General features: G+C 38.2%; 4 protein-coding genes across 4 annotated transcripts in view; 1 reads left to right on the forward strand and 3 right to left on the reverse strand.

Moving 5' to 3' along the window:
- The window catches only part of clip1b (CAP-GLY domain containing linker protein 1b), a 46,064-nt gene extending 41,859 nt beyond the window's left edge, over positions 1 to 4,205 (forward strand). Inside the window, 1 exon segment of the mRNA XM_079804999.1 lies at positions 1,201 to 4,205. Coding sequence (XP_079661125.1) covers positions 1,201 to 1,429 — 229 coding nt within the window. The 3' untranslated portion in view covers positions 1,430 to 4,205.
- Positions 4,206 to 6,512: 2,307 nt separating this feature from the next.
- LOC307119048 (B-cell CLL/lymphoma 7 protein family member A-like) lies at positions 6,513 to 17,445 on the reverse strand. The gene is made up of 6 exons (XM_079805070.1): positions 17,274 to 17,445; positions 15,893 to 15,974; positions 15,714 to 15,807; positions 15,473 to 15,622; positions 7,801 to 7,877; positions 6,513 to 7,707 (listed from the first exon to the last, which is right to left on the reverse strand). Exons 1-6 carry the CDS (start codon positions 17,363 to 17,365, stop codon positions 7,636 to 7,638), a joined length of 567 nt encoding a protein of 188 aa, XP_079661196.1. The 5' UTR covers positions 17,366 to 17,445; the 3' UTR covers positions 6,513 to 7,635.
- A 973-nt stretch (positions 17,446 to 18,418) lies between these two features.
- Positions 18,419 to 19,402, reverse strand: LOC307119038 (hydroxycarboxylic acid receptor 2-like; the record flags this gene model as incomplete). Its single annotated transcript, XM_079805058.1, has 1 exon — positions 18,419 to 19,402. The coding sequence occupies one exon, from the start codon at positions 19,400 to 19,402 to the stop codon at positions 18,419 to 18,421; it is 984 nt and encodes a 327-aa protein (XP_079661184.1).
- A 4,428-nt stretch (positions 19,403 to 23,830) lies between these two features.
- Positions 23,831 to 24,763, reverse strand: LOC307119039 (hydroxycarboxylic acid receptor 2-like; the record flags this gene model as incomplete). The annotated part of the gene is made up of 1 exon (XM_079805059.1): positions 23,831 to 24,763. The coding sequence occupies one exon, from the start codon at positions 24,761 to 24,763 to the stop codon at positions 23,831 to 23,833; it is 933 nt and encodes a 310-aa protein (XP_079661185.1).
- Between the last annotated feature and the right edge of the window lie 1,583 nt (positions 24,764 to 26,346).

Below are 26,346 nucleotides of genomic sequence, written 5' to 3' on the forward strand. Positions count from 1 at the left end.
AGTACATGTGGGGATTGTTTTGAAAGCGTCTGGGGAAATGCTCACAGGACTCGCGAAATGCCTTTATCAAATAAACACAATGATTCATCTCTCATCCACCCGCGATTGATTGGAATGTTATTTTTGTATTACTTGGCCGGCCCAATCATCAGTGAATATAACTGCGACCTGTACACACACACACACACACACGCGCGCGCAAGAAAGGAATGTTATTTCACTATTTAAGATAGCCCGCCGGCAGGCCAGTGATACGTTTTGGTAGCCTGTCTGAAAAACACATAGCCCCGGGAAGTTGGCCTTTGCAAGCACTGGCGTTACAAGTCCGAGTCTGATCACGAATTAACCAATAACACCTTCTCCAGCCTGTGACTGCGTGCTAAGGTATGTAATCAATAGATATCAAACAATCTGTAACAATGCAATACTAACACATATAAAAAAACATGTTTTACTCACATAAGTGTGTAGCATCGTTCCTGTCGGATCCAATATAGAAGGCACAGCATTGTGTTTTAATCTCAATATGTCTGCAAATCCAGTCTTGACCTCTTATCTTGTTTACAATAGATTCTGTGGGGAAATGAAGCGAACAAACGCGCAATGTCTTACGCACGTGAGCTGGAACCGTCATGTTTATTGCTCGTTAGCGCGACCCGTTTAGCCCCACGAGTCGGTGGGCGGGGCTTGAGGCGGTGCTTCTGCATCCTATGACGTCAGTGGTCGACATATTCTGAGATCTCTCGTTTTCTGGGCCTGGTGTCAATAAAAGCTTTTCTTTGACTAACAAGGACGTTTTAAGCTCTGAAACTTACAGGATATTCTTATGTCACAAAGAACTTTTATATATCAAAGGCTCAAGGGAAAGTTGATTTCTCAGTTCATCACCCCTTTAAATATGGCCTGAAAATCTACAGAGAGGTTTGGAATTTTGAAATGGAAAATGTGCAGGAACCCTGATATTTTATTTCAGTTAATGTTTATTTTAATTTCAAGCAATGAAAATGTATTTTAATTCTTTTAGTTTAAATTTCTTTAACTATAATATATACAGTATATATAATATAAATTATCTTTAATAAACCTGGCACGTGGTCACGTTGTAGATACTTGACATGCATTGCACTACTAGTATATTACTGTTATTCTTCGAACAGGGTTTGTCATAACACAATGTTTTTGTTTATCCTTTCTCTCAAGTCTTGGTGAAGTCAAAAAGAAGAAGAAAGCCCCACCACGCGTTTTCTGCGACATCTGCGACTGCTTCGACTTGCACGACACGGAGGACTGTCCCACGCAAACGCAATCCCCAGACTCGCCTCCGCACACCACCTACCACGGCGCCCGCAGCGACGAACGGCCATACTGCGACATCTGCGAGGCGTTCGGCCACTGGACAGACTCTTGCAACGATGACCAAACCTTCTGAACTTCCCTTCAACCCCTCCGCCTGTGAGCAGGCTATGCACAGATCGCTTTCAACCAGATTATTCGCTATTTTTCTACACAGCGTATATACATTCGAACCTCTTGTACATTCCTTGAAACGTATCCGCCGGTATGAAGGCTAAGGTATGCTGCATTGATGGAATTTGAATTATGAAGACGAGAGATATTTCTATGTGTTATTAATACCGTTTTGTGTGTTTCATACGTTTTTGATCCATTGATGAATTACCAGCAAGAAAATTGGGAACGGTTTAGCGATGCTTTGCTGTGTATTTAAAGCTGCTGTGTGTAATTTCTACTCCCCCCAGAGGCACAAAATGGAATTGCAGAAATTCCAAACAGGTTTCTCCAACATTCCTTTTCTTCCATTCTAGCTCTGCCCGAACTCCCGCCATTGGTTGAGTCAGAAGTTGACATTTCGGACCGCTCAAACAAACAGCGATGTTTTGAAAAGCGCCACAGAGCCACACCGCAGCCTGTGTTCAGAATGGTATACTAGCACACTGCAAACTCCTAGGTTTACTCTGAATACTGCCCGCTATTTTTTAAATAGTATGTGAAACGGTACACATTATGCAACAATAAATAATAAGCCAAATCTTCCAGGTTTTCTGTAACATAAAATCGACTCAAGCCGAGCACACTGCATTATGGGATCTGATTGTATACTGCACATTTTCAACCGGGCATTCTAAGCATACCGAAATTAATACATACTATGCACAGTATAAATACTATATACTGCAGAAGTAGTATGGTAGTATGATATTGAGAACATAGCCAACGTTGTTGCACTTTTTTGTTAATTCACCCTACGAATGGTTTACTTAGGCTGTGCGTCCACCAAATAGTTTTTAGCCAGCTGAGGGCGCTTCGGCAGAGCTTTTTTTCAGTTGAGACGCTTTGCTTGCTATGATACGGTATATTCACGGAAGTGTTACTAGTATCTAATTTCACAGATAGTTTGTTTCTGTATTGTTTCTATATAGAAATGTCGATACAATGTAAACTATTAGCTCTGGCTCTTGTTTTAAAGGTGCACTATGTAACTTTTCCGTCCACTAGAGGTCGCCTATTCAAAACAAAGGCGTAGTTTGATGACGCCAAGTTTGAGTGCAGAATCTTGGGACATGTGGTCTTCACCTCACAGCCGGTGGAAAAGAGTCAGGATAGGACTTGGGCAGAAATCATGTTCATGGATGAGATTATTAACATTACTGTAGTATGAAGCAGAGCAGGACTGAGTGTTGTAGAGCTGAGGAACCGCTGGAGCGATTGTAAATAAGAAGAGCGCAACACACGCCTCGCGAGCAGCGGGACTTTTATTATGGCATAGTCACTGGCGGGACTTTTATTATGACACAGTCTCCGGCGCCACTTCCGCTTTCCCGGTCATGAGTATGAGGTAACGCAGCTCTGTTTATCATACATCTGAGTGTGTTGAAAATTATGTTATGACGTTACTCTATGCGTTCGCTTGTTTCACACTGCAATAAGAGTAAACCGTTTCTGCAGAATAAAACCGGAACGCAGATATGACGCAATTGACAGGCAACTTCCTCACACGTCCTGGTTCCTCGGTTAAAATAGCATTTTCTCGCGATTTAAAAATAGTTGGAAACATTTGGGATATTGTAAGTACTCAACTGAGCAAAATATATAACACTGGCCTAGTGGTTTTAGGATATTTTAATGCAAAAATGTTACATAGTGCACCTTTAAATTATTTTGTTCCGTTATTATGTGTGGTGTTGTCGTCTGTTGCTGTTGTCCAAGCAGGATGTGGTGGTTGGTCGGTGTTGTTTTTGTCCCGCCCCGCTACATGCATCCTTCAACTGTCGGCGACCGGTAAAACAAATAGGAAAAATACGCTAGCCTCAGGAAAAAAAACGCTTTGGTGGACACACAACCTTACAGTTGTATCTGCACATTAAACCGGGATAGAAGATTTTAATGAATAAAAAATACACACTTCAGCTTAAAGAACTCATAACGGACTGTTATCACAGACACGAAACCGTATGACCAGTGCACCAAACTAAGCTGAAGCTAACCACTATTAACTTATTGCACTTCTCACTTTAAATGTATACAGCACATGAGTTTAACTGCCATTCTTTGAAACTAAGTTATTCTTTTTACTGTTAAATGTCAGTCATGATATTGTCATATGAATGGCTTTTTATGTGTATTTTTGATGTTGTGTCCTGTAGATTACAGGCCTATTCACACCAAGTCCGAATTGTTGGCACAAACAAAAAAAGATTAGCCTTTTTTTGTATACGGACACAAGATTGATTTATTTAAATTGATCAAATGCCGTTTCTTCAGGTATCCAAACTTTTCAGACAAACTCTGAAACAAAAAAAAATGGTTTGCAAATATTTTATATGTTGGTGTATTTTAGTCACCTCAAACTTGGTGTGAATAGACCCTTTGCTAAAGCACAACTTTTAAGCACAAAATCATATTGTATCTCTTATTATTGATGTAACATTGACAACAAAGTTTATTTAGCAACCTAATAAACAGCAAGTGTTAGAATTGGTAACATGCAATGAACTGGTGCACAAGATTATATTAAATATGTATAACATTCATGATTATTCCCGTTTTGTTTGAATTAATTTGAATAGAAAATTTTGCATAAAGTGCAAATATATGGTCTGTTTTTACTGAAATATTGTGACAGTCTTTATCTATTGTACTGTTTCATGTACTGTATATTCACCTGAACCCAATACAAACATTGAACAAATTTTTCTTGTCATTGTCTGGATACATTGAGGATTCTGACTGTACATTAATCTGGGATTTCACAATAAAATGTATCCATAGTCCTAGGGTATTTCTGCGTAGTTGCTATGGTGTTTGGAGTACCTACCCTCAAGTGTCTCAATTTCACGCAAGGGTGATCGCCAAATTCCCATCACAACGTCCTACAACTCCCAAATAGAACAGAAGGGACCCGATCAACAATATTTCATGTCTCAATTAATGTCTCTTAAAAATGCAGCACAATAAAATCAATCTGAACCGCACAAAATTAGTAACAAAAACAGCAACTTTGATTAGAATTTGATGCTTTCCCCCCCTACATACCCAAATAGATAAAGTGCAATAAAAGCAAAGTGTATTTTGGATGTTTTGAACACTTTATGAAAAGTGTCAGATCTCAAAACTGACAGATACATGAGAAAAACGAGTTTTTGCCTGTAGTGTCTCGCCTTAAAAAGACAACAAGATTACAAACAGCTGGCTTAGTTCTATAGGAATTTCCACCACATAAGAAAAAAAATCATGCTTTATGACAAACTGAGTCATATTTATGTGATGAAAAGTTGAAATTATGACAGTCATAAATATGAGAAATACAATTTAGTCAAAATCAAAAATTATCTCATAATTATGATTTACACAGATCAGGCATAACATTGGTGAATAACACAGGTGAAGTGAATAACTCTGATTATCTCTTCATCACGGCACCTGTTAGTGGGTGGGATATATTAGGCAGCAAGTGAACATTCTGTCCTCAAAGTTGATGTGTTAGAAGCAGAAGAAATGGGCAAGAGTAAAGATTTGAGCGAGTTTGACAAGGGCCAAATTGTGATGGCTAGATCATCTCCAAAACTGCAGCTCTTGTGGGCTGTTCTCGGTCTGCAGTGGTCAGTCTCTATCAAAAGTGCTCCAAGGAAGGAACAGTGGTGAACCGGCGACAGGGTAATGGGCGGCCAAGGCTCATTGATGCACGTGGGGAACAAAGGCTGGCCCGTGTGGTCCGATCAAACAGACGAGCTACTGTAGCTCAAATTGCTCAAGAAGTTAATGCTGGTTCTGATAGAAAGGTGTCAGAATACACAGAGCATCTCAGTTTGTTGCGTATGGCGCTACATAACCGCAGACCAGTCAGGGTGCCCATGCTGACCCCCGTCCACTGCCGAAAGTGCCAACAGCGGCACGTGAGCATCAGAACTGGACCACAAAGCATTGGAAGAAGGTGGCCTGGTCTGATAAATCATGTTTTCTTTTACATCACGTGTCTGGCCGGGTGGGTCGCTTACCTGGGGAACACGTGGCACCAGGATCCACTATGGGAAGAAGGCTTTGACATCTACCTAAGCATTGTTGCAGACCATGTACACCTTTTCATGGAAACGGTTTTCCCTGGTGGCTGTGGCTCTTTCAGCAGATAATGCGCCTGCCACAAAGCAAAAATGGTTCAGGAATGGTTTGAGGAGCATGAGTTTGAGGTGTTGACTTGGCCTTCAAATTCCCCAGATCTCAATCCAATCGAGCATCTGTGGGATGTGCTGAACAAACAAGTCCGATCCACGGAGGCCCCACCTCGCAACTTACAGAACTTGCAGCTAACATCTTGGTGCCAGATACCACAGCACACCTTCAGTGGTCTAGTGGAGCCTCAACGGTTCAGGGCTGTTATGGCAGCAAAAGAGGGACAGCAATATTAGGTCATAATGTTATGCCTGATCTGTGTATTCATAGCTGTGATTTAGTATGCCATAACTTCGACTATTTATCTCATAATTGATGTCATAATTTTAACTTCTTATATGTCAGTCCTTTAAGAGATTTTTATTGATATAAAAAAAATCAGTATCAGTATTTTGATATAATTCAGTATCCGCTGCATTCAAAAGTTGAATAAAATAAATTATCATTCTTATTATTTCTGTTTTGTAAAGGGCAGAAACTTGAACAAGCTCACGAGGCAAAACAAAAAAACAAAAACAAAAATCCAAAACCGTTAAAGTGGCTGGAAAAGCGCGCGCACAGACAGGAGGAGGTCAGATCTGAGGTAAGACACTAAACGTCGAATTACATCAATAGCTTTTAAAGTTATGGAAACATAGTAATGTTATAACATTTATGAGTAAAGGTGTGTTCACATTTACCTTTGTTTGGCGAATTTCCATGGGCGGAATCCAGAGGGCGAAATTTTCCCAAAGCAGATTTCGCAATGTTTTGACCGTAACGTTAACAGGCGTAATTTGAATTCATTACGAGTTAGTTATGATGAAACAGGTCTTATATTTGTTCTTCCTCTCTTTCTAATACTTTTATTTATTTAGAAAATGCTTTAAATTATGTTCGTATCAAAAAACATTTCAAGATTGCACGTGGTAATGCGGTAAAATGTCGTTATTACGGGGATTGCAACATCAAATACGTCTGGTATTGGGTAAAACATTCTCAGCCTTTTAGATCTTCAAATATTTTTTTTAACCAAAAAAACTGATAAATAAAAAATGTTAAACTACACAAAATAAAATACTATAAACGCAACAGCTATGTGTTAACATTTTTTATTAAAACAAATTTTATATGCTAAAAACAAGCACTAATAATGGAATAAATAAAAGCAAAATTAATCAGCTGTACAAGACGAAATCATTTCAAGAAAACATGGTCCCCATGTATCTAGAGCATTATCATCATGAGTTCCTTGTACTTAACATCAGACTGAAGAAAGAGTGGATTAATTGTTGAAAATTACCATTTAAAAACTGCCAGATTGTGTTCAGTGAAGTGGATTTATCATCCACTGATCAAGAATTAAGTTCCAGCTCAGCTGGTTTGGAAATGAGGTATATATTGAGTCATTTTGACATGTTACAAAATATTCTTCCTCCCCCGATGGTAAGAAGCAGTGATGTTTTTCAAAAACTTTAAAAACAAAACAAAAACCCATCAGCCACAAATTAAACAAGAAGAAAAAAAAAAGGCACAGAAACCAGTAGAGAATCTATGGACAAACCAAGCACCTGCACTATAACCATACAACAACCTTTCCGAAGTAGTTAGAAAAACAACTAGTAGACTCTTTGAATTAAATAATAAAAGACTTAAAACGAAGATGATCACAGCAGCAAATCCATCGTTCATCTTGACAAATCTATGCAGTGCATTCACTCTTGTTACTGTTAAACTAACGCTGTATGTCGTGCATGAGTTTGATGGGGCGAGGCTGCAGGTGGATCACAGGATCAGGTCAGGCTTTCGGCCTCAGTTCACCAGCACAGTGACGTCTGCAAACGTCCACTCCAGGTGAGAAGATGAAGAACAGGGTGAAGCTCTACTTGAAGATCAGGAATGGTGTGTTGAGTGGGACGCTTTTCCTCACTGGTTTGTGACAGTGACGTGTTTAAAATATGTGGGAGCAAACTAGTCATCCAAGTCCTGAGAAGATGATTCTACTTTGCTTTTCTTTGTGGGTGGAGAACCATCTTCACTTTCCTAAAAAGCACACACACAAACAAACAGAACATTTTGTCATTTTCTCACCGTCAAGTCATCGGTTATTTTCTTCTGTTTTGAAGGTGCTGTCACCTGAGTGTTTGTTGAGGTGTCTGATGGGGACTCCTTCTCCCCTAATAACGGAGTATCTTTTTTGCTTGTTGAGGTCTCTGAAGGGGTGGAGTAAAAATAAAACACAAATGTAATTCATTACATTCATTTCAGCTGTTTCGAATACCATCTGTACCAGGGATTCTCAACTCTGGCCCTCGAAATGCAGAATTTACCTCCACCTTTAATGAAACTCTCCTACCTGCAACTTTCGGTAACACTTTATTTTGATAGTCCACTTTAGACATTCTACTAACTATAAGTAACTTTGCAACTACATGTCAACTAACTGTCATTAGAGTATTTGTAGACTGTCTGCTTAATATTTGCTAAAAGTTTATTTTGTTGGTCCCCCAACACACATTCTACTGACTATAAGTAACTTGGCAACTACAATTCAACTTATTCTACTAACCCGAACCCTAACACCTAACCATAACTTACCAGTCTACTGACAGTCAACTAATACTCTAATGACAGTTAGTTGACATGTAGTTGCAAAGTTACTTATAGTTTGTAGAATGTTTAAAGTGGACTATCGAAATAAAGTGTAACCCAACTTTCTAGCAATCCTGAAGACCTTATCTGTGTCCGAAATCGCCCCCTATACCCTCATTCACTAGCCTGGATGCCAGCCGAACTTAGCCCGGCCCACAACATTTGAGGTCGGAAAGTTCGGTCTGGACTTGATCCGTTGTGGAGAAACTATGCTCGAACCAGAGCTGTTCGGACCTATCAAATCATCAGGGTGGGCTTTATACGATGATGGACAGATGATCAACAGTAACGCAATCATCCACGTCACCAAAGAGCGCTTGGGTTGAATTCGTTCTAATCCTAAACGGAGAACTTGTTCGTATATGCGTTCATCTTTACTATTTCTCTCAAAAATGATGAGCGTGTTGTTAAGTACTCTGTGTATCCTTAAATTCTTTTTACCACACCGGCAAAGATCGTTTACACTCATCTTCTTCTTCTACTTTTTCCAGCGTGTGTGCAGTTGAGTTCTGTTGACAACTATGCGTCGCTCTGTTGCTCTGATTGGTTGTTGGTCTATCCAATTGAGTGCAGAGGCATTTTCTTTCCTGGTTCGGTTGAAACACGCCCCATAATCACAGCCCAATGGAGCAGCATCAGACTCATATTCTGACTAGAATCTAATGCCGCGTTCCAGGCAACCCGCAACCCGTGTTTTTCCAACCTTCTACCCGTGAAAGTGGACTGGAACGGCAGTCAAACTCGTGACTTTCCACCCGTGAACTCGTACTAGATCGATGTACTCCCAGTTACGAGTTTTGACGTCACATAGCCCGCGAAGCAACAATGGCAGCCCCCTACGGATGCGGTGTTTATGAAACAAATATACAAATAACGTAAAATAAAAGGTATAACAGCTTTTCTTGCCGTCTGCGCTGTTTTTCTCCTCCGTTTCCCTCAAATAAGCAAGGAGTAAGCACCTTTGGCGCTAGAAATGATTGTAAATGAGCATACACCCCGTACGGTCTGCCATGCTTTGTTTACATCTAACTACCACACAATTCCTTGCGCTCAGGCAGTTTGGCGTGACTTTGCCTGGAACACTACAAAGTCGTGAGTCGTGGTTTGAAGTTGTAATTTACGGGCTCAAAAACCTGCCTGGAACGCAGCATAAAGGCCTGTACACACCGGGACGAATATCGCGCGCGCTTATCGCCAGCGTTTTTCGTGCCGTTTTTCGGCGCGTCTTGAGTGTTCACACCCGAGCGATTTTCACTGGCGATGCGCCGAGTGAACGTGCACATTCAGTCGATGCGCTCCCGGTACACAAGGTGGTGCTGCGGCACTTTAAGCCTCTGACACTCGCTTGTCACACAGAAGGAGAAGAAGACAGTATTTACGTGCTTGCCAAAACCATAGACATATTATGTATATGGACAAAACCATTCACACACTTTTTGCTAACTGGCAAGCAGCATTAGCAGTTCATCTTCTTCTTTGTCTACTTACTACTACTTCTTCGTCGTATCAATGTGTGCTCGGCAAGATCGTTTTGTGCTTGAGCGCCACCAAGTCGTGTTTTACTGTCACTTCAGCAGCTCCAGGCACGTGAACAAAAGCGCCGATCTCATTGGTCGGACAGTTTTTTACGCGCCGCGTCAAAATAAAAAAACTAACCCGAGGCGTTTTTTTAAAAATGACGCTTTTACGCCTGGCGTTTTGCGCGTCGGTGTGAACACTCAAATAGGCGCCCATTGTTTAGTCCCGAGGCCTTAAACGTCGGCGATAAACGCGTGTGAAAATCGTCCCGGTGTGAACAGGCCTTAAGTATGACGACGTCAGGCTACTCATTCACTATTTCCTACATTACTCCACTAATATTGAAGGAGTGAATGAAAACGAGTGTGTGAATTCGGACACGGAGTGCGCCAGAAGGGCTGCCGCTTTTGCGTAGTTTGTGCTTGCCATTTGAAACTTAGCAAACTGGCAGCTCCAGTATTAATGAACTTGTCATTGAAACTAGCATGTATTAGAGCCCGACCGATAAAGGATTTTTAAGGCCGATACCGATACAAATATTTGGTCACTTAAAAATCCGATATTCCGATATATCAGCCGATATATATAAAAAATAAAAAAATAAAATAACAGAAACGCGTAAAAAAACACAAACAGATTTCCCTTATACATCAGTTATTTGTAGTTATTCATGATCCCTCAGCCTCTCTAAAATAATATGATAATGCAGTTTAAAAATAAACTTGTTTGTTTTATTGTTACAACAGAACAGAGGAACATAAAATATATTAAAGTTCTGATAAATAAAATGTATAAAAATACAAACTTAAGATATGAAACTTAAAGTCGTTTGGACGAAAACACAATAGGCTAACAAAAACAAAAAATCAAAGTTACCAGTATTAATAGATGTGGTAAGCTTTATAAATATAACTTTTAGCAAGACTGGAAAAAAAAATATTCAGTTAAGTTCTAGAAGTTCTGATAAATAACAACAACAGCAAAACATAAACTATATACAGTATAAATATGAGCCACCTTATAATTACAATGTCAACTTGCTTATCCCTTTACATGCACTTTTAATTCTATCCATCAAGCTACCACAAACCATTTTCAATCATCATTTGCTGCCTGCCTTCTAAAATCTACTACTTATGATGATGACTCGTGTAATCCATTATTTGACTCGTTAATGCGGCGTCTGAACGAAGTCACGCACTTTCGTTCACTCTTCACGAGCCTAACTTACGATTTACAATGCAGAGACTGGAACTACAAATATACTAGTTATAAATACAGTAATCATTACTTTATTTAGGCAGAATAAGTTTGTTGTGTTTTTCAAGGCGCATCAATGTTAGCGGTCTCCCACTGATAGCCATGGCATTAGCTAGCTTTGTGGTTAGCGTCTATGATAAGTTATAATTTAGAAATATGTATACTTTTTCAAAATAACGGGCAGGGGAGAGATGATACGTCTCATGATGTCAAACTGTCAGACTATTAAAGAAATGCATTTTATTCAGTCACATTGTCCGAGGTAAAATAAGTCAGTCAACTGTAACCTAGCGTAATTACCAGCTCTCTTGGCTTACATGTAACAGCAAAACTGGACTTGGCAGTTACAAATTGTGTCATGTTATTTGAGTTAAGAGAACTGATGGGGATGTTCTTTTAACTGTTATTCAATTCAAGCAATGTATGTATCGTTGCCAACTTACATGCATTTCGCGGATGATCTGTGTTGTGAATGCAGCGCTCAGAGCGCTGAAGCTCAGCATGACTGCTGGATCAGCTGGTGGTGTTGCCAGCCGGCACGTTGTAGAGCGCCCTCTGGTGGACAAACTATGAAACGCCAACACTCAATGTGTTTGAGAGGTGTTTCGTCCGGTTTTTTTATTTTTAAAAAAATATTCATTTATCGGCCATCATAAATGCCGATACCGATAGTTTGGAAAAAGCCTAATATCGGCCGATAATATCGGCCCGCCGATATATCGGTCGGGCTCTAGCATGTATAAACAATTTAATAATCATTTGAAAAAGGAATTTATACCTGTATGTATGATATTACATTGTTCCCACATTGGACCAGCGGTTTGGAAAATGAATGGATGGATGATTCATCTACAGGCGCCATCATCTGGTGACTTGCGGGAATTCGTTCAGCACGATCCTCACAGTGCATTATAGGTATTCACTAACTGCTGAGTGTACATCTGTTGTACACATGTTATTGTGGTGCATTGTGGGATTGAATGAGTGCACTCAATAACGTCCACTAAGGTTTCGGACACCACTACAAATGGCTGTCCTCTCAAATAGTGCCCTATTTAAAGGTGCACTGTGTAAATTACAGCGGCATCTAGTGGTGATGTTGCAAATTGCAACCACCCACAGCTCCGTCGTCTGAGACAGCAGAGGCCCCGTCCCAAATGGCACCCTAAACACTCGCTGTCTTCCTACGAGTCTGCACTTTCGTGACGTAACGCGATTTGACTGCCGGGAAGAAGTCCGTTGTGGAGCTTGCATCAGTGCGGGCTCAGCAAAAGTGTGCATCGAGGGCGCATATTGTGACCACCATTTTTGAAATAGCAGCTAATAGAGGCTCGATTGTAAACTCCGTCTATACAAATTACGGTGAGCTGCACAAATGCATTGGATTCGCTGTGTTTTGATGCCGATGTAGGATTGCAAAGACATGTGCTTCAATAGTAACCCAATGTTCGCCATTGTTGATGGAAGGCTTGTTCGAGTTGCATCTGCGCTGTGCAGACCGATCGCCGTATGACAAAATAGTACAGCGAGAGCATACGACTCCTTATGCTTTTGAATCTGTATTCATGCGGTAATTTGATGTCATACGCTCATCGGACATGTCGAACAAGCCTGGTGTGTTTGTGTTTCCCGCTGCCTTGCTAGCGCTGCTGAGAAAGATGAGACGTATACTAGGGCTGTCACTTTTTATTCGATATTCGAATATGCATACGAACATGACGTGAAATTTCCGTAATCGATCCACAAATATTTAACAAAATTAGAAATACTACTATTACAATAACATTTTAATTATTAAAAAATTTAAAATAGAGTATTTAAGAATAAATATAACAATATAATAATAATACTAATAAAATAACATTTATATTTTACAGAAAACTTATTTTACAAAAAAAACCTGCTGGGTTACCTGTTAATATGCAGACAGCCTATGACTAAAAACCATAGAAAGGTCTAAAGGTTTATTGTAAAAAATAAAATAAAAAAATAAAGAAATTCTGTACTTTTTATCTGTGATATAAATTTCTTAAAGTCTATGTACTTAATATGAAATATGAGCCTCTTATGCATCCACTGTGGGGGAAAAACTGTACATTGGAGAAAAACATATGGGTTGTCATATAAATTTATTTAGAGAGAAGTATTATTTTTCATATTTGTTACCCAAACTTTCATTCATACTGTAAGCCAGAGGGCGCCCTCGAGCAGAAACTCCACATTAGCCTCAGAGAAGTAATCCTTAGCCCTAATGTGAAGCTAGTAGCGCTGTAGGATAAACTGAAGATAGAAACGCTTTGACTGATGAAACGAAGACGAACTCGACTGCATCAAGCTATGGTGTATTTGAGTTCTTCAAGCCTTCACTATTGTCATAATTATAAGGTATGCAGTGCTGATTGAGTGCAGACTTTATCACTGTTTAGAATAATATAAAACAATGCATGTCTGCCTCATTCTGTCCAGAAAAAATACAACGTTATTAAATGTAGACGTATTTTGCGGGCAGGTAATTGCATTTATCACGGGATTTGTAGTTTTATCACCGAATGCGTGTACCAACACCCCCAGAAAGAAACTACAACACACCGAACGAACGCTCTGGGGGCGGCGCAGCAAACACTCTAGAGCTCCGCTTTCGCGATTCGATACTTTTTTGCTACAGTGTAACGTTAATAACTTTCTGCAGCCAGCATTTCTGGAAATGAACGAGGATAACACTTTTTTTAAGACCTAACTAAATTAAATTTAAGACCTCGGGTGAAAATCTGGCCGTTTTTAAGACATTTTAAGGCCTTAAATTTAAAAAATAAAATTTTAGACATTTTAAGACTTTTTAAGACCCCGCGGGAACCCTGTAATATAAAACGAACTGACAAGGTTGTGCTGTTGAGGCTCGCGCAGCCTCTCGAGGAGAAAATCGAAAACAAATGAGCGCCGCTCATACAAAGAAACTCAGTTAACATACACGGTTAAAATTGTGTAGTTTTTATATTTATAACATATGATACAGTTAAGCAACACTAACAAGAGTGTTGTTTTCCTGAATACCATCACGACTGAAAATGACACTGATTTCATACGCCAGTTCCATAACGTTAAACAATTAATTAACATTATGTCACTAACATTTTAGATGCAATATGGACTGTTTTAGTTCTATTTCAGCAGCGAAAATAGTTCCAAACAAATATCACAGCAGAACCGTAACGCATCTCACAGCAACAGTGTGTGTTAGTGAATGATTCAGCGTTTTAATGAATCGGTTGAATCAAAGATTCAATGACCTATTCGTAAACGACCGCCACTGAATCAACTCAATGACTCGCTCATTAAGGCGGTCACCTGCTGCCACCTACTGGTGGTTTAGTTTCATCTTTCCAACATTTCTTATTTGTATATTCAAAAATATTTAAAATAATCTCATAACATTATTTAATGCAGTTGTAATTTTTCAGTGTAAATGATTTAATTTGATTAGTAACAGCCTATAGTGTCTTATTCTAATTTAATTTATAGATCAAATTTAAGAATATAAAAGGAAAGCTGAAGCATATCCTATATTTATTAAGATAATGGAAAAATGCCCTTTATAAAAAGGTAAAAATATCACAAATATGCATATATAAATATGTCAAAACTGATTGAACACTGGTGAGAATATTGCTTCAGAATAGATTATATTTACCAAAAAAATCCGGACAAGCTAATTTTTTACTCAGAAAAGTGACAAATGACAGATTTACTTGTCCGAAGGACAAGCGTGTGAACAGGCTTAATGTCGAGCCCTGTATGCATGTATATTGTAGATGTACAAAATCATCTACAATACATATGCCTTGGCTGTATTTCAGGATGATAAAATAATTTCAAATCCATATTAGTTAATTTGTGCCCGCGCAGCGCGCGCCCTCCCAGGAGAAATCACAACCGCGTGCGCGATCTGCCTGCACTCGTCGAGATGGATCCTGAGGAGTTGAAGAAAAGATAGCCGCTAATGTGGAAGTTCGGGGCGCTAATAGATTGCTAATAGACATTGCTTGATATTTGATATCCGTTTGAATGAGATTTTTCTCAAAAATGACAGCCCTAATGTATACAGTGACGTAAGACCTGGCTCTGTGGCGGCTTTCTAGCCCGTGGAAAGGCAAACCGGTTCTTAGAAGGCTCGTCAGTCGAACCAACTCTGAACCGGCACTAGCACTGGCTCTGAACCAGCACCCGGTTCATTCTGGTGGAAAAGGGGTAATCTATATTACCTAATCTATATTACGAATAAAGCTCCTTTAATATTGAGTGAACAGCCTTAGAGAACATCTCCAAAAGCCATTTGTGTACGCATGAGATTTATTTGTGTGCTCTCAGTGGTTTTTCTCACCTTTGTCAGGGGGTGGCGTATGTTCTTCCTTGCACTTGTTTCCATCAGCGTGAGCAGCAGCAGTGGCCTCTGGTGTCGGGCTCGTGCTACAGCTGTTCTCCATCTTCACCGGAGAGGAGTCGGCTATTGAGCTCTGATTACTGTTCTCATCTATAAGGGAAACCGCAGCTTGACATTTAAGGGTCAATACTGTCACATTATGCACATCCTTAATGGTTAAGAGACGCTTGCTCTGACTGACCGTGCATGTCCATCATTCCCGGAGAGGAACTGTTCTCTGGAGTCGTCAACTCCGATCCGTATTTCTCCTCTCTGCCCTTCTTCTTTTTGTTCTTCTGCAGAGCACAAAAGAGGCCAAACAGAATATCGATGAATTACAATTAAAAAAAAGTAAACGATACACAATAGTCACACACTTACATCGTCTGACTTGGGTTCAGTCACTGGAACCCATTTGAAGATTCGCAGTGAAGTGTCTCCAACCGTCACCCATTTTTTCTCCCTGTGAATCAGTTAAAGCAAAGATCTGAAGCACGTATAGAAGTACCTTAATGCCTAAATAGCTATATTTAACATGATCAAATAGCTCATGCGGCCTAAGTGACATCAGCGGAAGAGGAAAATCATTTAAGAGGAACTCACATTCCGATTTAAAAAGGCAAATATTTTCAAATATGCACTAATTAATTGTGCACAATAAGACAGAATGCATATTAAAAAGTAAATAGGTCATTACTGATTTTGTGTTGAGTTTAAGTAAAATACACTTAAATGAACCTGACATCTTTTTCCAACGGAGGTACTGTTAAAATACCATACCATACAATATATGATGGTAGTAAAAGCCACATTTTCTAGTGACCGATCACATCTACATTTTTTAGTTGGCCAAATTGAATTTCTTGAATTTTAATTGAATTAAATTGCATCAATTCACAGGAATTCAATTTGGCCAAATGAAAAATTTAGATGTGATCAGTCACTAGAACATTTTCAGTTGGAGACCTGTTTTTTTTTTACAGTGCAGCACAAATAATATATCAAATGAAATGAGATCATTTTAAAAAATAGCATATTAAAAAGTCATATCCAATAAAAAAAAATGGAACCAAAAAGATCAAATGTAATCAAAATGCCTGTGATTACATGAAAAACAAGGCAAAAAGTTGTGCTTCAAATGCTTGCACTCCAAATATGTTGCTTATGAAATTAAAATAAATACAGGCAAACATTAGTTTATATGTCAAATGTACGAAGATAACAGATAAAAGGCATCTTTTAAATGTTGCTTAAAGTTGATAGTGAAATAGCAGGCATGCAGTCGCTAACTTCCCTGTCCCAGCCCCCACAGCGCTCCATGTGTTCAGTTTTATTTGATGTAAAGAGACTCTGAGCTGCATTTCAACACACCGTGTGTTACAGCGACTGTGACTCTCGCGTGCACAGGTGAGTTTGTCTAGTCTTTCATCCCCCAAAGCGCACAGATGTTACACATCACAGTGCGCCAAACTGCAGAGAGAAATGGCTTCATGTGACTGCAACGAAATGGCTTCTGGGTTCAACCCACTTCATCTCCATCAGAAGCCTTTGAAATCCCCCCCCAAAACATTCGTTTTTGGTGTATGGTGTCGGGTGCGCGCACAGCACCTGGCGTGCGCTCGAGTTCACTTGGAAATTGCGCTCAAAAAATGACCCTTATAATTTCACTCTCTGTCCTTCTCGTTTGTTCTTTCTCTCTCCTCCCCCACAAGCGCATTTTTTTCCTCCGGTGGAACAAACAGGGCTTTTCCCGCGATCTTACCATTTTCGCACTTTCTCAATAGCGGCCATAACGCGTTTGATGTCATCTTTGGCTCTGCTCCGGGTCTCCGCGCGCACTGACCTGCCAGACATTCCCGCCGCTCGATAATATTTTTAAGCTCGCCGGCAGTTCACACACAAAATGCGCGCACACACTCGCATACAGTGAACGCTGGGCCGGGAGCGCGCCTGCGCCAAATACACAACGAGCGAGTCCTACAAAACCCGATTCAAAGGCTTTTGTTCTTTTGACGTGTTGTGCAATTATTAACGGAGTCTTGTAAAGATTTTTTTTATGAATGGGTTTGTCAGTTGGTAGCTACTTTTGGCAGGAAGACAATACGTTTGTAAAACAATGAACGAATATGATTTTAATTCATTATTTCATAACGACATGTTACTATTTCAATATTCCATATTAAAACTCATATTAATGTCAATAGACATTTTAAATGTGTCTATTTACAACTTTAAACAATCATATACATATATAACCCTAACTTTTAACAGTATTAAATTAATATAATACATACTAATATTACATTTTATATTATTGCTAATCAATATTGATATTATATATTATTATTATATAATGCAATATTATATTAATACAATACAAATAATTAGCAATATTATTGTTTTGTTATATACAAAGCCTTAACTATAGTTCAATTAAATATGTTTACTAAAAAAGTCATGGCATATAAAAATTCCTAATTTATTAAGTAACTTTTCATGTAGTAACTGTGATTTAAAAAATCTTTTATCATGGAAAAATACAGTAAATGCAACAACAACACAGGGCCATGCAGTGATAGAGACAAAACAATAAAAAAAACTGTCATTGAATTTTTGCACATTGTGTTAATTTTAGTACATTTTATATTTTTTTAATTATATAATCAGACATAGAGAACCATTAAATACATTTATTAAAATGTTATTGAAGTCATCTGTGGAGGTGATTATTTTAAATAAACAGACCAACGCCAAAGACAGAATATTGCTAAATGTTTTCTGAAGGTTGTCAAATAAATGCTTACATGAATATGCAGTTGCAACTATTGTTTACATCAGAATAAATATTATTATGAATTATAAACTATGTGACTTTTTAATGTCAAAACTACATTTACTACATTTTGTTTAAGAGACGTTAGCTGATACTGTAACAGAACTATTGTTCTTCTCATCGTCCTCATCCTCCATTTTCTTCCCTAGAAGTTTCATGTAGACTTTCTTGATGGATCCACTGAACGCGGGGCTGGAAAAATAATAAACAATGGGATTGAGCACACTGTTGAAGTAGGTAAAACATACAGTAGTGTAAAAAGCCACATTTGCATCACGGAAATAGTGGCACTCGTTATGCCAGCTCTTCAGCACCCACACTGCGATACGAGAGACGTTGCTTGGGAAGAAACATATGATGAAAACCAGAGCGACTGCTAAAATAAACTGCACTGCCCTCTTGATTTTGCCCTGTGTGTCCACTGTCTTACTTTTCAGTTGCCACGTAATACAAACTGTACAATAGACAACAATGCACGTGGGCACAAAGAACTGGATAACGTAGAATGAATTGTGCCAGTCGGACAATGCATTGCTTCCCATACATATGTTGAAGCTCTCGCACTGTGTGCGGTTGTTTCGATAATAGAAATGTGGGTCTGTTAACAGGTAGCAAGTCATGGCTATGATGAGACCCCACAGGCCAACAGAGACCCACAGGGCGTAGCGCAGACCCATTCGGTTGATGCGGTTGAGAGGGTGCATGATCTTCAGGTATCGATCCACGGCAACGGCAGTGAGGAAGAATATACCAGCAGCTCTGTTGGCGGCCAAAAGAAACAGCAAAATGCGGCAGAAAGCATCTCCGTAGACCCAGTCCTTGCCCCTGAGGTAGTAGTCAGCCCTGAAAGGAAGGCAGAAAAGGACCACAGAATCCGCCACAGCCAGGTGAGCTAGATAAATAGAATTGGGCTTCCAGGTGTCCTTGTGGAAGAAGAACATCGAGAGGGCGAGGACATTCCCCATAAGGCCAAAGACGAATTCGAAGAAAAGTATAGGAGGTAGGACTTCATCCAAGATGGGTGCATCGAACGCGCAGCACACTGAGGAGTTGGCCATGATTCTGAGTCGGAGAACTTCAGATCTTTAGTGTCTGGTCTCAGTACTGAATATGCCAATGATTCCCCCAAGACTTGGTCTTAAAGATGTTTGCTCCAGAGGCGTGGCTACGTGTGGGCAAGGGTGGGCAGTGCCCATCCAATCGAAAGTCAGTCAAATTAAAGTTTTAGCTTAGATTGGCTTTTATATTCCCTTCTACTTTATTATTGGCTATTTAAGTCTCAAGCATAGAAGAGGCGTAGTCGAGAACTGTTTGATGCGGCCACAGAACCTACCAACGTTATTTACACACCTATTGTTGTTGAACCATGTCTAGATTAGTTCTTGTTTCAATTTTACTTTAGTTGTGATACATTTTTTTGTAAGTTTGGCCTCGTATACGAGTGTAGCTGAATTGTGCATTACCACAGCGGTGGCATAAGTGTCATTTACCCATCGCTTGGTATTGCTACCGACAGGTTTCCTTTATTTTTCTTTGTTGAAAACGGAAAGAATCAAGTTCTAATTCATGTTTTATTTTGATAGGTTATGATGTAATCAGTGCTGGACGTTTTGCTTCATCTGTGGCAGATGGTTGGGTAAGTTACTCAGAAAAATCCATTACAGATTACTAAATACTTCTCTGAGATAGTAACACGATTGCTTATTTATTTTTAGACACATTACTAGCAACTTTACTTTTAAGTAAATCCGCTTCTAACTGTTTTTTGCTAGAGAAGGGAAAACAGCTTTTACAGTAAAACCAGTGATTGTATTTGTCTTATGTATGTTCACATGTATATGCGTGTTGTTGAGCTTACAGAGAAGGGATGCTCTGATTTGATTTTTTTGTAGCTGATACCAACAACTGATTTCTTGTCATCGGAATCAGTCGATATAGTTTCCAAATCATATTTTTAAGCTTTTATCAAAAGCGCTATCATAACTGGTTATGTGTAAGGCAAGCTCATGATCACAGTTAACTGAATTACAGTAATACGGTAACACTTTACAATAAGGTTTCATTTGTTAACATTAGTTAATGTATTAACTAACAATGAGCAATACATTTGTTACTGTCTTTGTTAATATTTGTTAATGTTAGTTAATAGAAATACTGGCTTTCATTGTTTGTTCATGTTAGTTCACAGTGCATTAACTAATGTTAAATACAACTTTTGATTTTAATAACGTATTAGTAAACATTGAAACTAACATTAACTAAGATTAATAAATGCTGTAGAAGTATTGTTAATTTTAGTTAATGTCAGATAAAGTTGTTAACTAATGAAACCTTATTGTATTGTAAAGTGTTACCAGTAAAAAAAAAAGGTTTTGTCGACAATGATATTGTAGATTATTTGAGAATCAAATAAACAAGCACAAAAATATTTATTTTAGTTTATGCCTTTTAATAAGCCTGATAAAATCAGGGTTTTTTTGTGATGCCATATATTCAAGGATTGCATTGCAAATTTCATTGTGATGATAGTGTTCCTCTTCTCTAAAACTGTGACTGTCCTATAAAAATGAAGGCAAAAATCCACAAAAAAATTATTTAATAAAAGAAAATGTTTTTTCCTGGCAAACTGTTATTGGAATTGTATTTCTTAACAATCATATGTGACTTTATTGCCCACCCCACAAATGCCCACCCCCGGGTAGCATCCTTGTAAAATCACCAGTTTGTGTAGAAAGGGTGTAGCTGTAAGCATCCGCATGGACAACAAACCCAGGTGTGGTTGGTAAATGGTCTCAAGGGGCATTTGTGCCTCTTATGGAGTTAATAATCATATGTGATCTGTTCATGTTTTTTGTCAGGGGATGTATGTTCTGCCTTCCACTTGTTTCCATCAGCGTGATCCTGAGCTGTGAGCCTCTGATGTCAGGCTTGAGCTAAATCTGTTCTCCATCTTCACTGGAGAGGAATCAGCTTTCACGCTCTGACTGCTGTTTTCAATGTAAGGAAAGAAACACCAAATCACATTTGAGTGAATTAATTGAGTGCAACGGTCAGTAAAAAGCTCATTCATATTCTCCTTAGGGAAATATATTTTTTAACAATAACATAAACCTTTAAAGACAACCTTACTGGGAGCTATGAGGTTGTTAATCAGTGATATTTTGCATGTTGAATAGTGGGGGAAAACTACATTACCCATTATGCTGTACAGAAAATTCCACCAATCAGAGCCCAAAAAGGGTAACCGTACAAAAAGAGCTGCGAAAGATGTAATTGAGTCGATCTTCCTACACTCTCAAAATATTTAAATATTAGAATATAATGTGCATATTTTACAATAAACTTCAAATATGTTGTTATTTACTATATAAGCAACATTTTAAAAGAGTAGTTTTATATTTCTTCATAATTTTCAATTTGATTATGCTGTTCGCAATGGGATTGTAGTAGTTAAGTATACAGTCTTGTACCTTTTGTATTTTTGTTCGATTTTCAAATACGTTTTTGCTCCAAATCAAAGATTGTAGTGTTCTGATTCACCTCGTAGCTGATTGGCTTGGTTCATGGCTTATAATGCTTTAACGGAAACTTTTTTAAAAATCCCAATGGGAAAAATGAACGAAAAAAATACTTCCAGATCCATTGCCGCTGAAAAAGGGCAGAGATTGTTGTACTTTATATGCTCATATTTTCTTTAGACCAAATAAAAGATTTTATTATTATTTGCCATACAACAAAATAATTAAATCACTTAAAGCTCAAATGGCCAAAAAAATTAATAATAAGGGCCATATGCAACACAAATAATGTACATTTCTCTAATGAAATTAGACGGATCCAGAATAGCTTATATAAAAATGCATATTATGCAAAAATGCTAGCAGCATTTTACAGGTTCGGAGGACAGGAACAGAAAGATTAAATGCAGATTTAATGCACATATTAAGGTTTGAAATCAGGATCGTATTCTCTATATTTAATTTGTAATAAGTTCTGTTATAATTTTGTTCACTTCACAGTTTTCCTCTGAAACACTTTCTCTATTCTTTCTCTACTTTTTCTGTTTTATGTCTGCTTTAACATATATTCATAATAACAAGATTGCCCTGTAGGACCCACCTGCTCTCATCATTTCAAAACTCAAAATCTGTCTGCCACACTCCCTCTTCTGGATTTTAGTGGTAAGACATGGATACATTCACACTGATTAGAAACTCTGCATAAGACTTTATGTGGATTAGATATACATCACGGGTTTAGGAGACAAAATTTTGCAACATAAGCAGTCATTTTTTGCCTGCAAATGTTTCTTCTTTCAACTGTTTCTTTGCAATTTTCTCAAATATTTGTCTAAAAAGATCATGCACACCTAATTGAATTCAAACTGGTTCATCAGTTAATGAGAAGAATATTATTACTGTGTTTTTCCCCCGCGAAATCCAGAAAAGCAGGCAATTTAAAGCACACAGATCATAAATTCAGGCAGTAAATTTGTTCAGAATATGCTTGTGAAATTATTGCTCAAACTGAACAACAGCTCTAAGACATTAAAATTAAGCGTTGTCCAATAAAAAAGAATCCAAGAGACCAAGAAAACCAAGAGGACAATTGAAGACATTTATTAAATGCTTTATTGATTTATTTTGCCTATGCAATCGTAATTAGTCATAAGGGCAGGGCGATTACAAATATGTTTACTACACTGAAAAGGCAACACAAAATGATAATCATATTGATGGAGCAGTGAATAACTCAGTATTCCAAACAGACAGTGAAAAATATGGAATAAATGTTTAGAAATAACATTTATAATATTTAATATATAATGTGTTGTACAATAAATATTGTGTAACATTTTTGTTAATAAATTTTTAGGAGGTTGTCTCATATAGATGTACTAAACTAAATTATGTTTTATTAACAAGGTTCGGGAGAAGCACGTTCAGATAATGAGAGCACTCAGCTATCAACAATAGAGGTATATATACACAGCAGTCTTACCTCCGTTTGCTGACAGTTTACCAGCATCCCTCCACCACCCCTTCTCCACACTTTTAGTTCTAACCACTTACATACGGGGGGGGGGGGTATTCTTGGTTCGGGCCAAATTGCGAGCTCGAAGCCCTCCCCCTGGACAGCATGCCAAATACGCATTTAAATTGACTCTCTATAAATGATATGTAAGTGTGAACTCGTGAATATATATTGGCAGGTATCATTTACATTTAAATGAATAAATATCCCACTATACATAGTGGCCCTGTCCCAAATGGCACCCTTTATTCACTTTTTTGTAATTGCGTGCAAGTGTGTAAGTCCATGAGACTGTAGAGTGTCCAATTTGTCATTTTAGGCTTCAGTAACAAGCTCACCAGTGCCCCCTATGAATGCACTTTTTCCAAACTGTGGACTTTTTGAGGAACTACGAGAGCTTTATGATTTGGGACAGGGCCAGTGTCTACCTGAATATCGTCACAGAACTATAGTTACTCTTCAATTTTCTTTCCTAGAAGTTTCATGTAGATTCTCCTTAGGGATCCACTGAACGCGGGGCTTGAAAAGTAATAGACGATGGGATTGAGCACGCTGTTGAAGTAGGTAAAGCAGACAGTGGTTTTAAACGCATCATTTGCATCACTGAAATAGTGGCACTCGTTATACCAGAGCTTCAGGACATACATGGCGATACGCGAGATGTTGCTCGGGAAGAAACATATCACGAAAACCACAGCCACTGCTAAGATAAACTGCACTGCTCTTTTGATTTTGCCTTGCGTGTCCACTGTCTTATTCTTCAGCTGCCATGTAATGCAGGTTGTGCAGTAGATTACAATGGCCGTGGGCACAAAGAACTGGATAACATAGAACACGTTGTGCCAGGTGAACCGCGAGTTACTCCCAAAGCAGATGTTGAAGCTCTCGCACTGCGTGTGATTGTTTAGATAGTAGAAGTGTGGGTCTGTTAACAGGTAGCAAGTCATGGCAATGATGAGAACCCACAGGCCAAAAGAGACCCACAGGGCGTAGCGCAGACCCATTCGGTTGATGCGGTTGAGAGGGTGCATGATCTTCAGGTATCGATCCACGGCGACGGCAGTGAGGAAGAATATACCGCCGGCTCTGTTGGCGGCCAAAAGAAACAGCAAAACACGGCAAAACATATCTCCGTAGACCCAGTCCTTGCCCCTGCGATAGTAGTCGGCCCTGAAAGGAAGGCAGAAAAGGACCAATGAGTCCGCCAGAGCTAGATGGGCAAGATAAATAGAATTGGGCTTCCAGGTGTCCTTGTGGAAGAAGAACATCGAGAGGGCGAGGACATTCCCCATAAGGCCCAATATGAATTCCGTGAACATTACAGGGGGAAGGTATTGGTCCAGCATGGGTGTTTCATAAGTGCAGCACACTGAGGAGTTGTTCATGATTATGATGCTGCTGTGAAACTAGACAAAAGTCAGAGAACTTCAGATCTTTTCACCGTTTCGTCTCATATGGCAATGATTCCCATGAGACTTGTTCTTAAGATGTTTGCTCACATGCAAATGGTGTAGATGTAAGCATGCACATGGACAACAAAAAACCCAGGTGTGATGGGTAAATGGTCTCGAGAGGAATTTGTGCCTCTTATGAATTTAATAATCACATCGCTCTACAACTTGGGACTCTCCAAAAGCACCATTAAAATGATTATGAGTAGCATACTTTACACTTGGGCATACAATGAAAAGCTGAACAATACAATTAACAAAGAACTTTTTGTTTTTGTTGAACGTGATTTTGCATGTTTTGCTCCTGGTGTTTGGATAAATCGAACAACGGTTATATTTCAATCCAAAATTATTATATATATATAAAAAAAAATACAGTTTATGATTAGTAAGCTTTTTTTGCATTGTGACATTTTTTATAAAAAATAATATATTTATTTTAAAATAAGCAGATATTAAAGTAAAATACAATTATGATGTACACAATTGTTCTTTATAAATGTACTTGAACCTTATATTTATTTATAGTACTTTTTCCATATAGTAATGACATTTTTTTTCACATTACAATATGCTAATGAAAAATTTGTGAGGGCCATTACTGACATTATTGTCAATAAATATAGCTCTTAATAAATATTAATTTGTAAATATTTTTTCATATTATAATAATGAGAACAAGATTTTTTTGCATTACAATATTCTAATGAAATTTGTGAGGGCCATTATTGATGTTGTTGTCATAAAAATATCAGTGCAAAAACAAATTATATATATATTTTTTTTGTTAAACTTTTTTTTTTTATATGCCAAAGGAGGCAAAATTTGTTTGCTATGCATCCAAAAAATCTCCAGTGTTTTTTTTTATACGCCAACTGATATCTCATATCTGGTTTAATTATTCTTAATAATTTAATCATAACAAATCTATAGATAGACAGCGAACTCTGGAAAAAATGAAGAGACCACTTAACATTGAGAAATCAATGTTAAGTGGTCTCTTAATTTTTTTTCCAGAGCTGTGTGTGTGTGTATAATATATAATTATATATATATATATATATATATATATATATATATATATATATATATATATATATATATATATATATATATATATATATATATATATATATATATATATATATATATATATATATATATATATATATATATATACACACACACACTTTTACAAACCCAAGTACAGCAACAACTAGAACAGAAATAAAAAGAGAAAAGTACATGACATGGATACTAGAGATCGAAGAATATAAGCAGAAAAAAACAACTACAACAAAACAAAGAAGTAAACAAATGTTTTTAAGGTGGGAAGGCAGGAGACTTCATGAAGATGCAGGGGACAGAGTTCCCGCATCTAGGGGCCGTTGCGCTGAAGGACCTGCTCCCCATAGAGGACATGTGAATAAATTGGTACCAGAGGATTTGAGAGTCCGTCAGACTGAGCAGGAGTGTATGAATCTAATCAGCGGGGGTCTTTGAACTGCTTACTGTTC

Source organism: Gobio gobio, assembly GCF_949357685.1.
Source record: "Gobio gobio genome assembly, chromosome: 22".
Lineage (NCBI taxonomy): Eukaryota > Metazoa > Chordata > Actinopteri > Cypriniformes > Gobionidae > Gobio > Gobio gobio.

What these genes read in the sequence shown, in the direction of transcription:
- LOC307119048 (XM_079805070.1), bottom strand. Translation starts at nt 17,365, where the DNA reads ATGTCTGGCAGGTCAGTGCGCGCGGAGACCCGGAGCAGAGCCAAAGAT. An exon ending in ATTGAGAAAGTGCGAAAATG is followed by an intron (nt 15,975 to 17,273) that starts GTAAGATCGCGG and finishes ACTGATTCACAG; the next exon opens with GGAGAAAAAATGGGTGACGG. An exon ending in GGGAATGATGGACATGCACG is followed by an intron (nt 15,623 to 15,713) that starts GTCAGTCAGAGC and finishes TTTCCCTTATAG; the next exon opens with ATGAGAACAGTAATCAGAGC.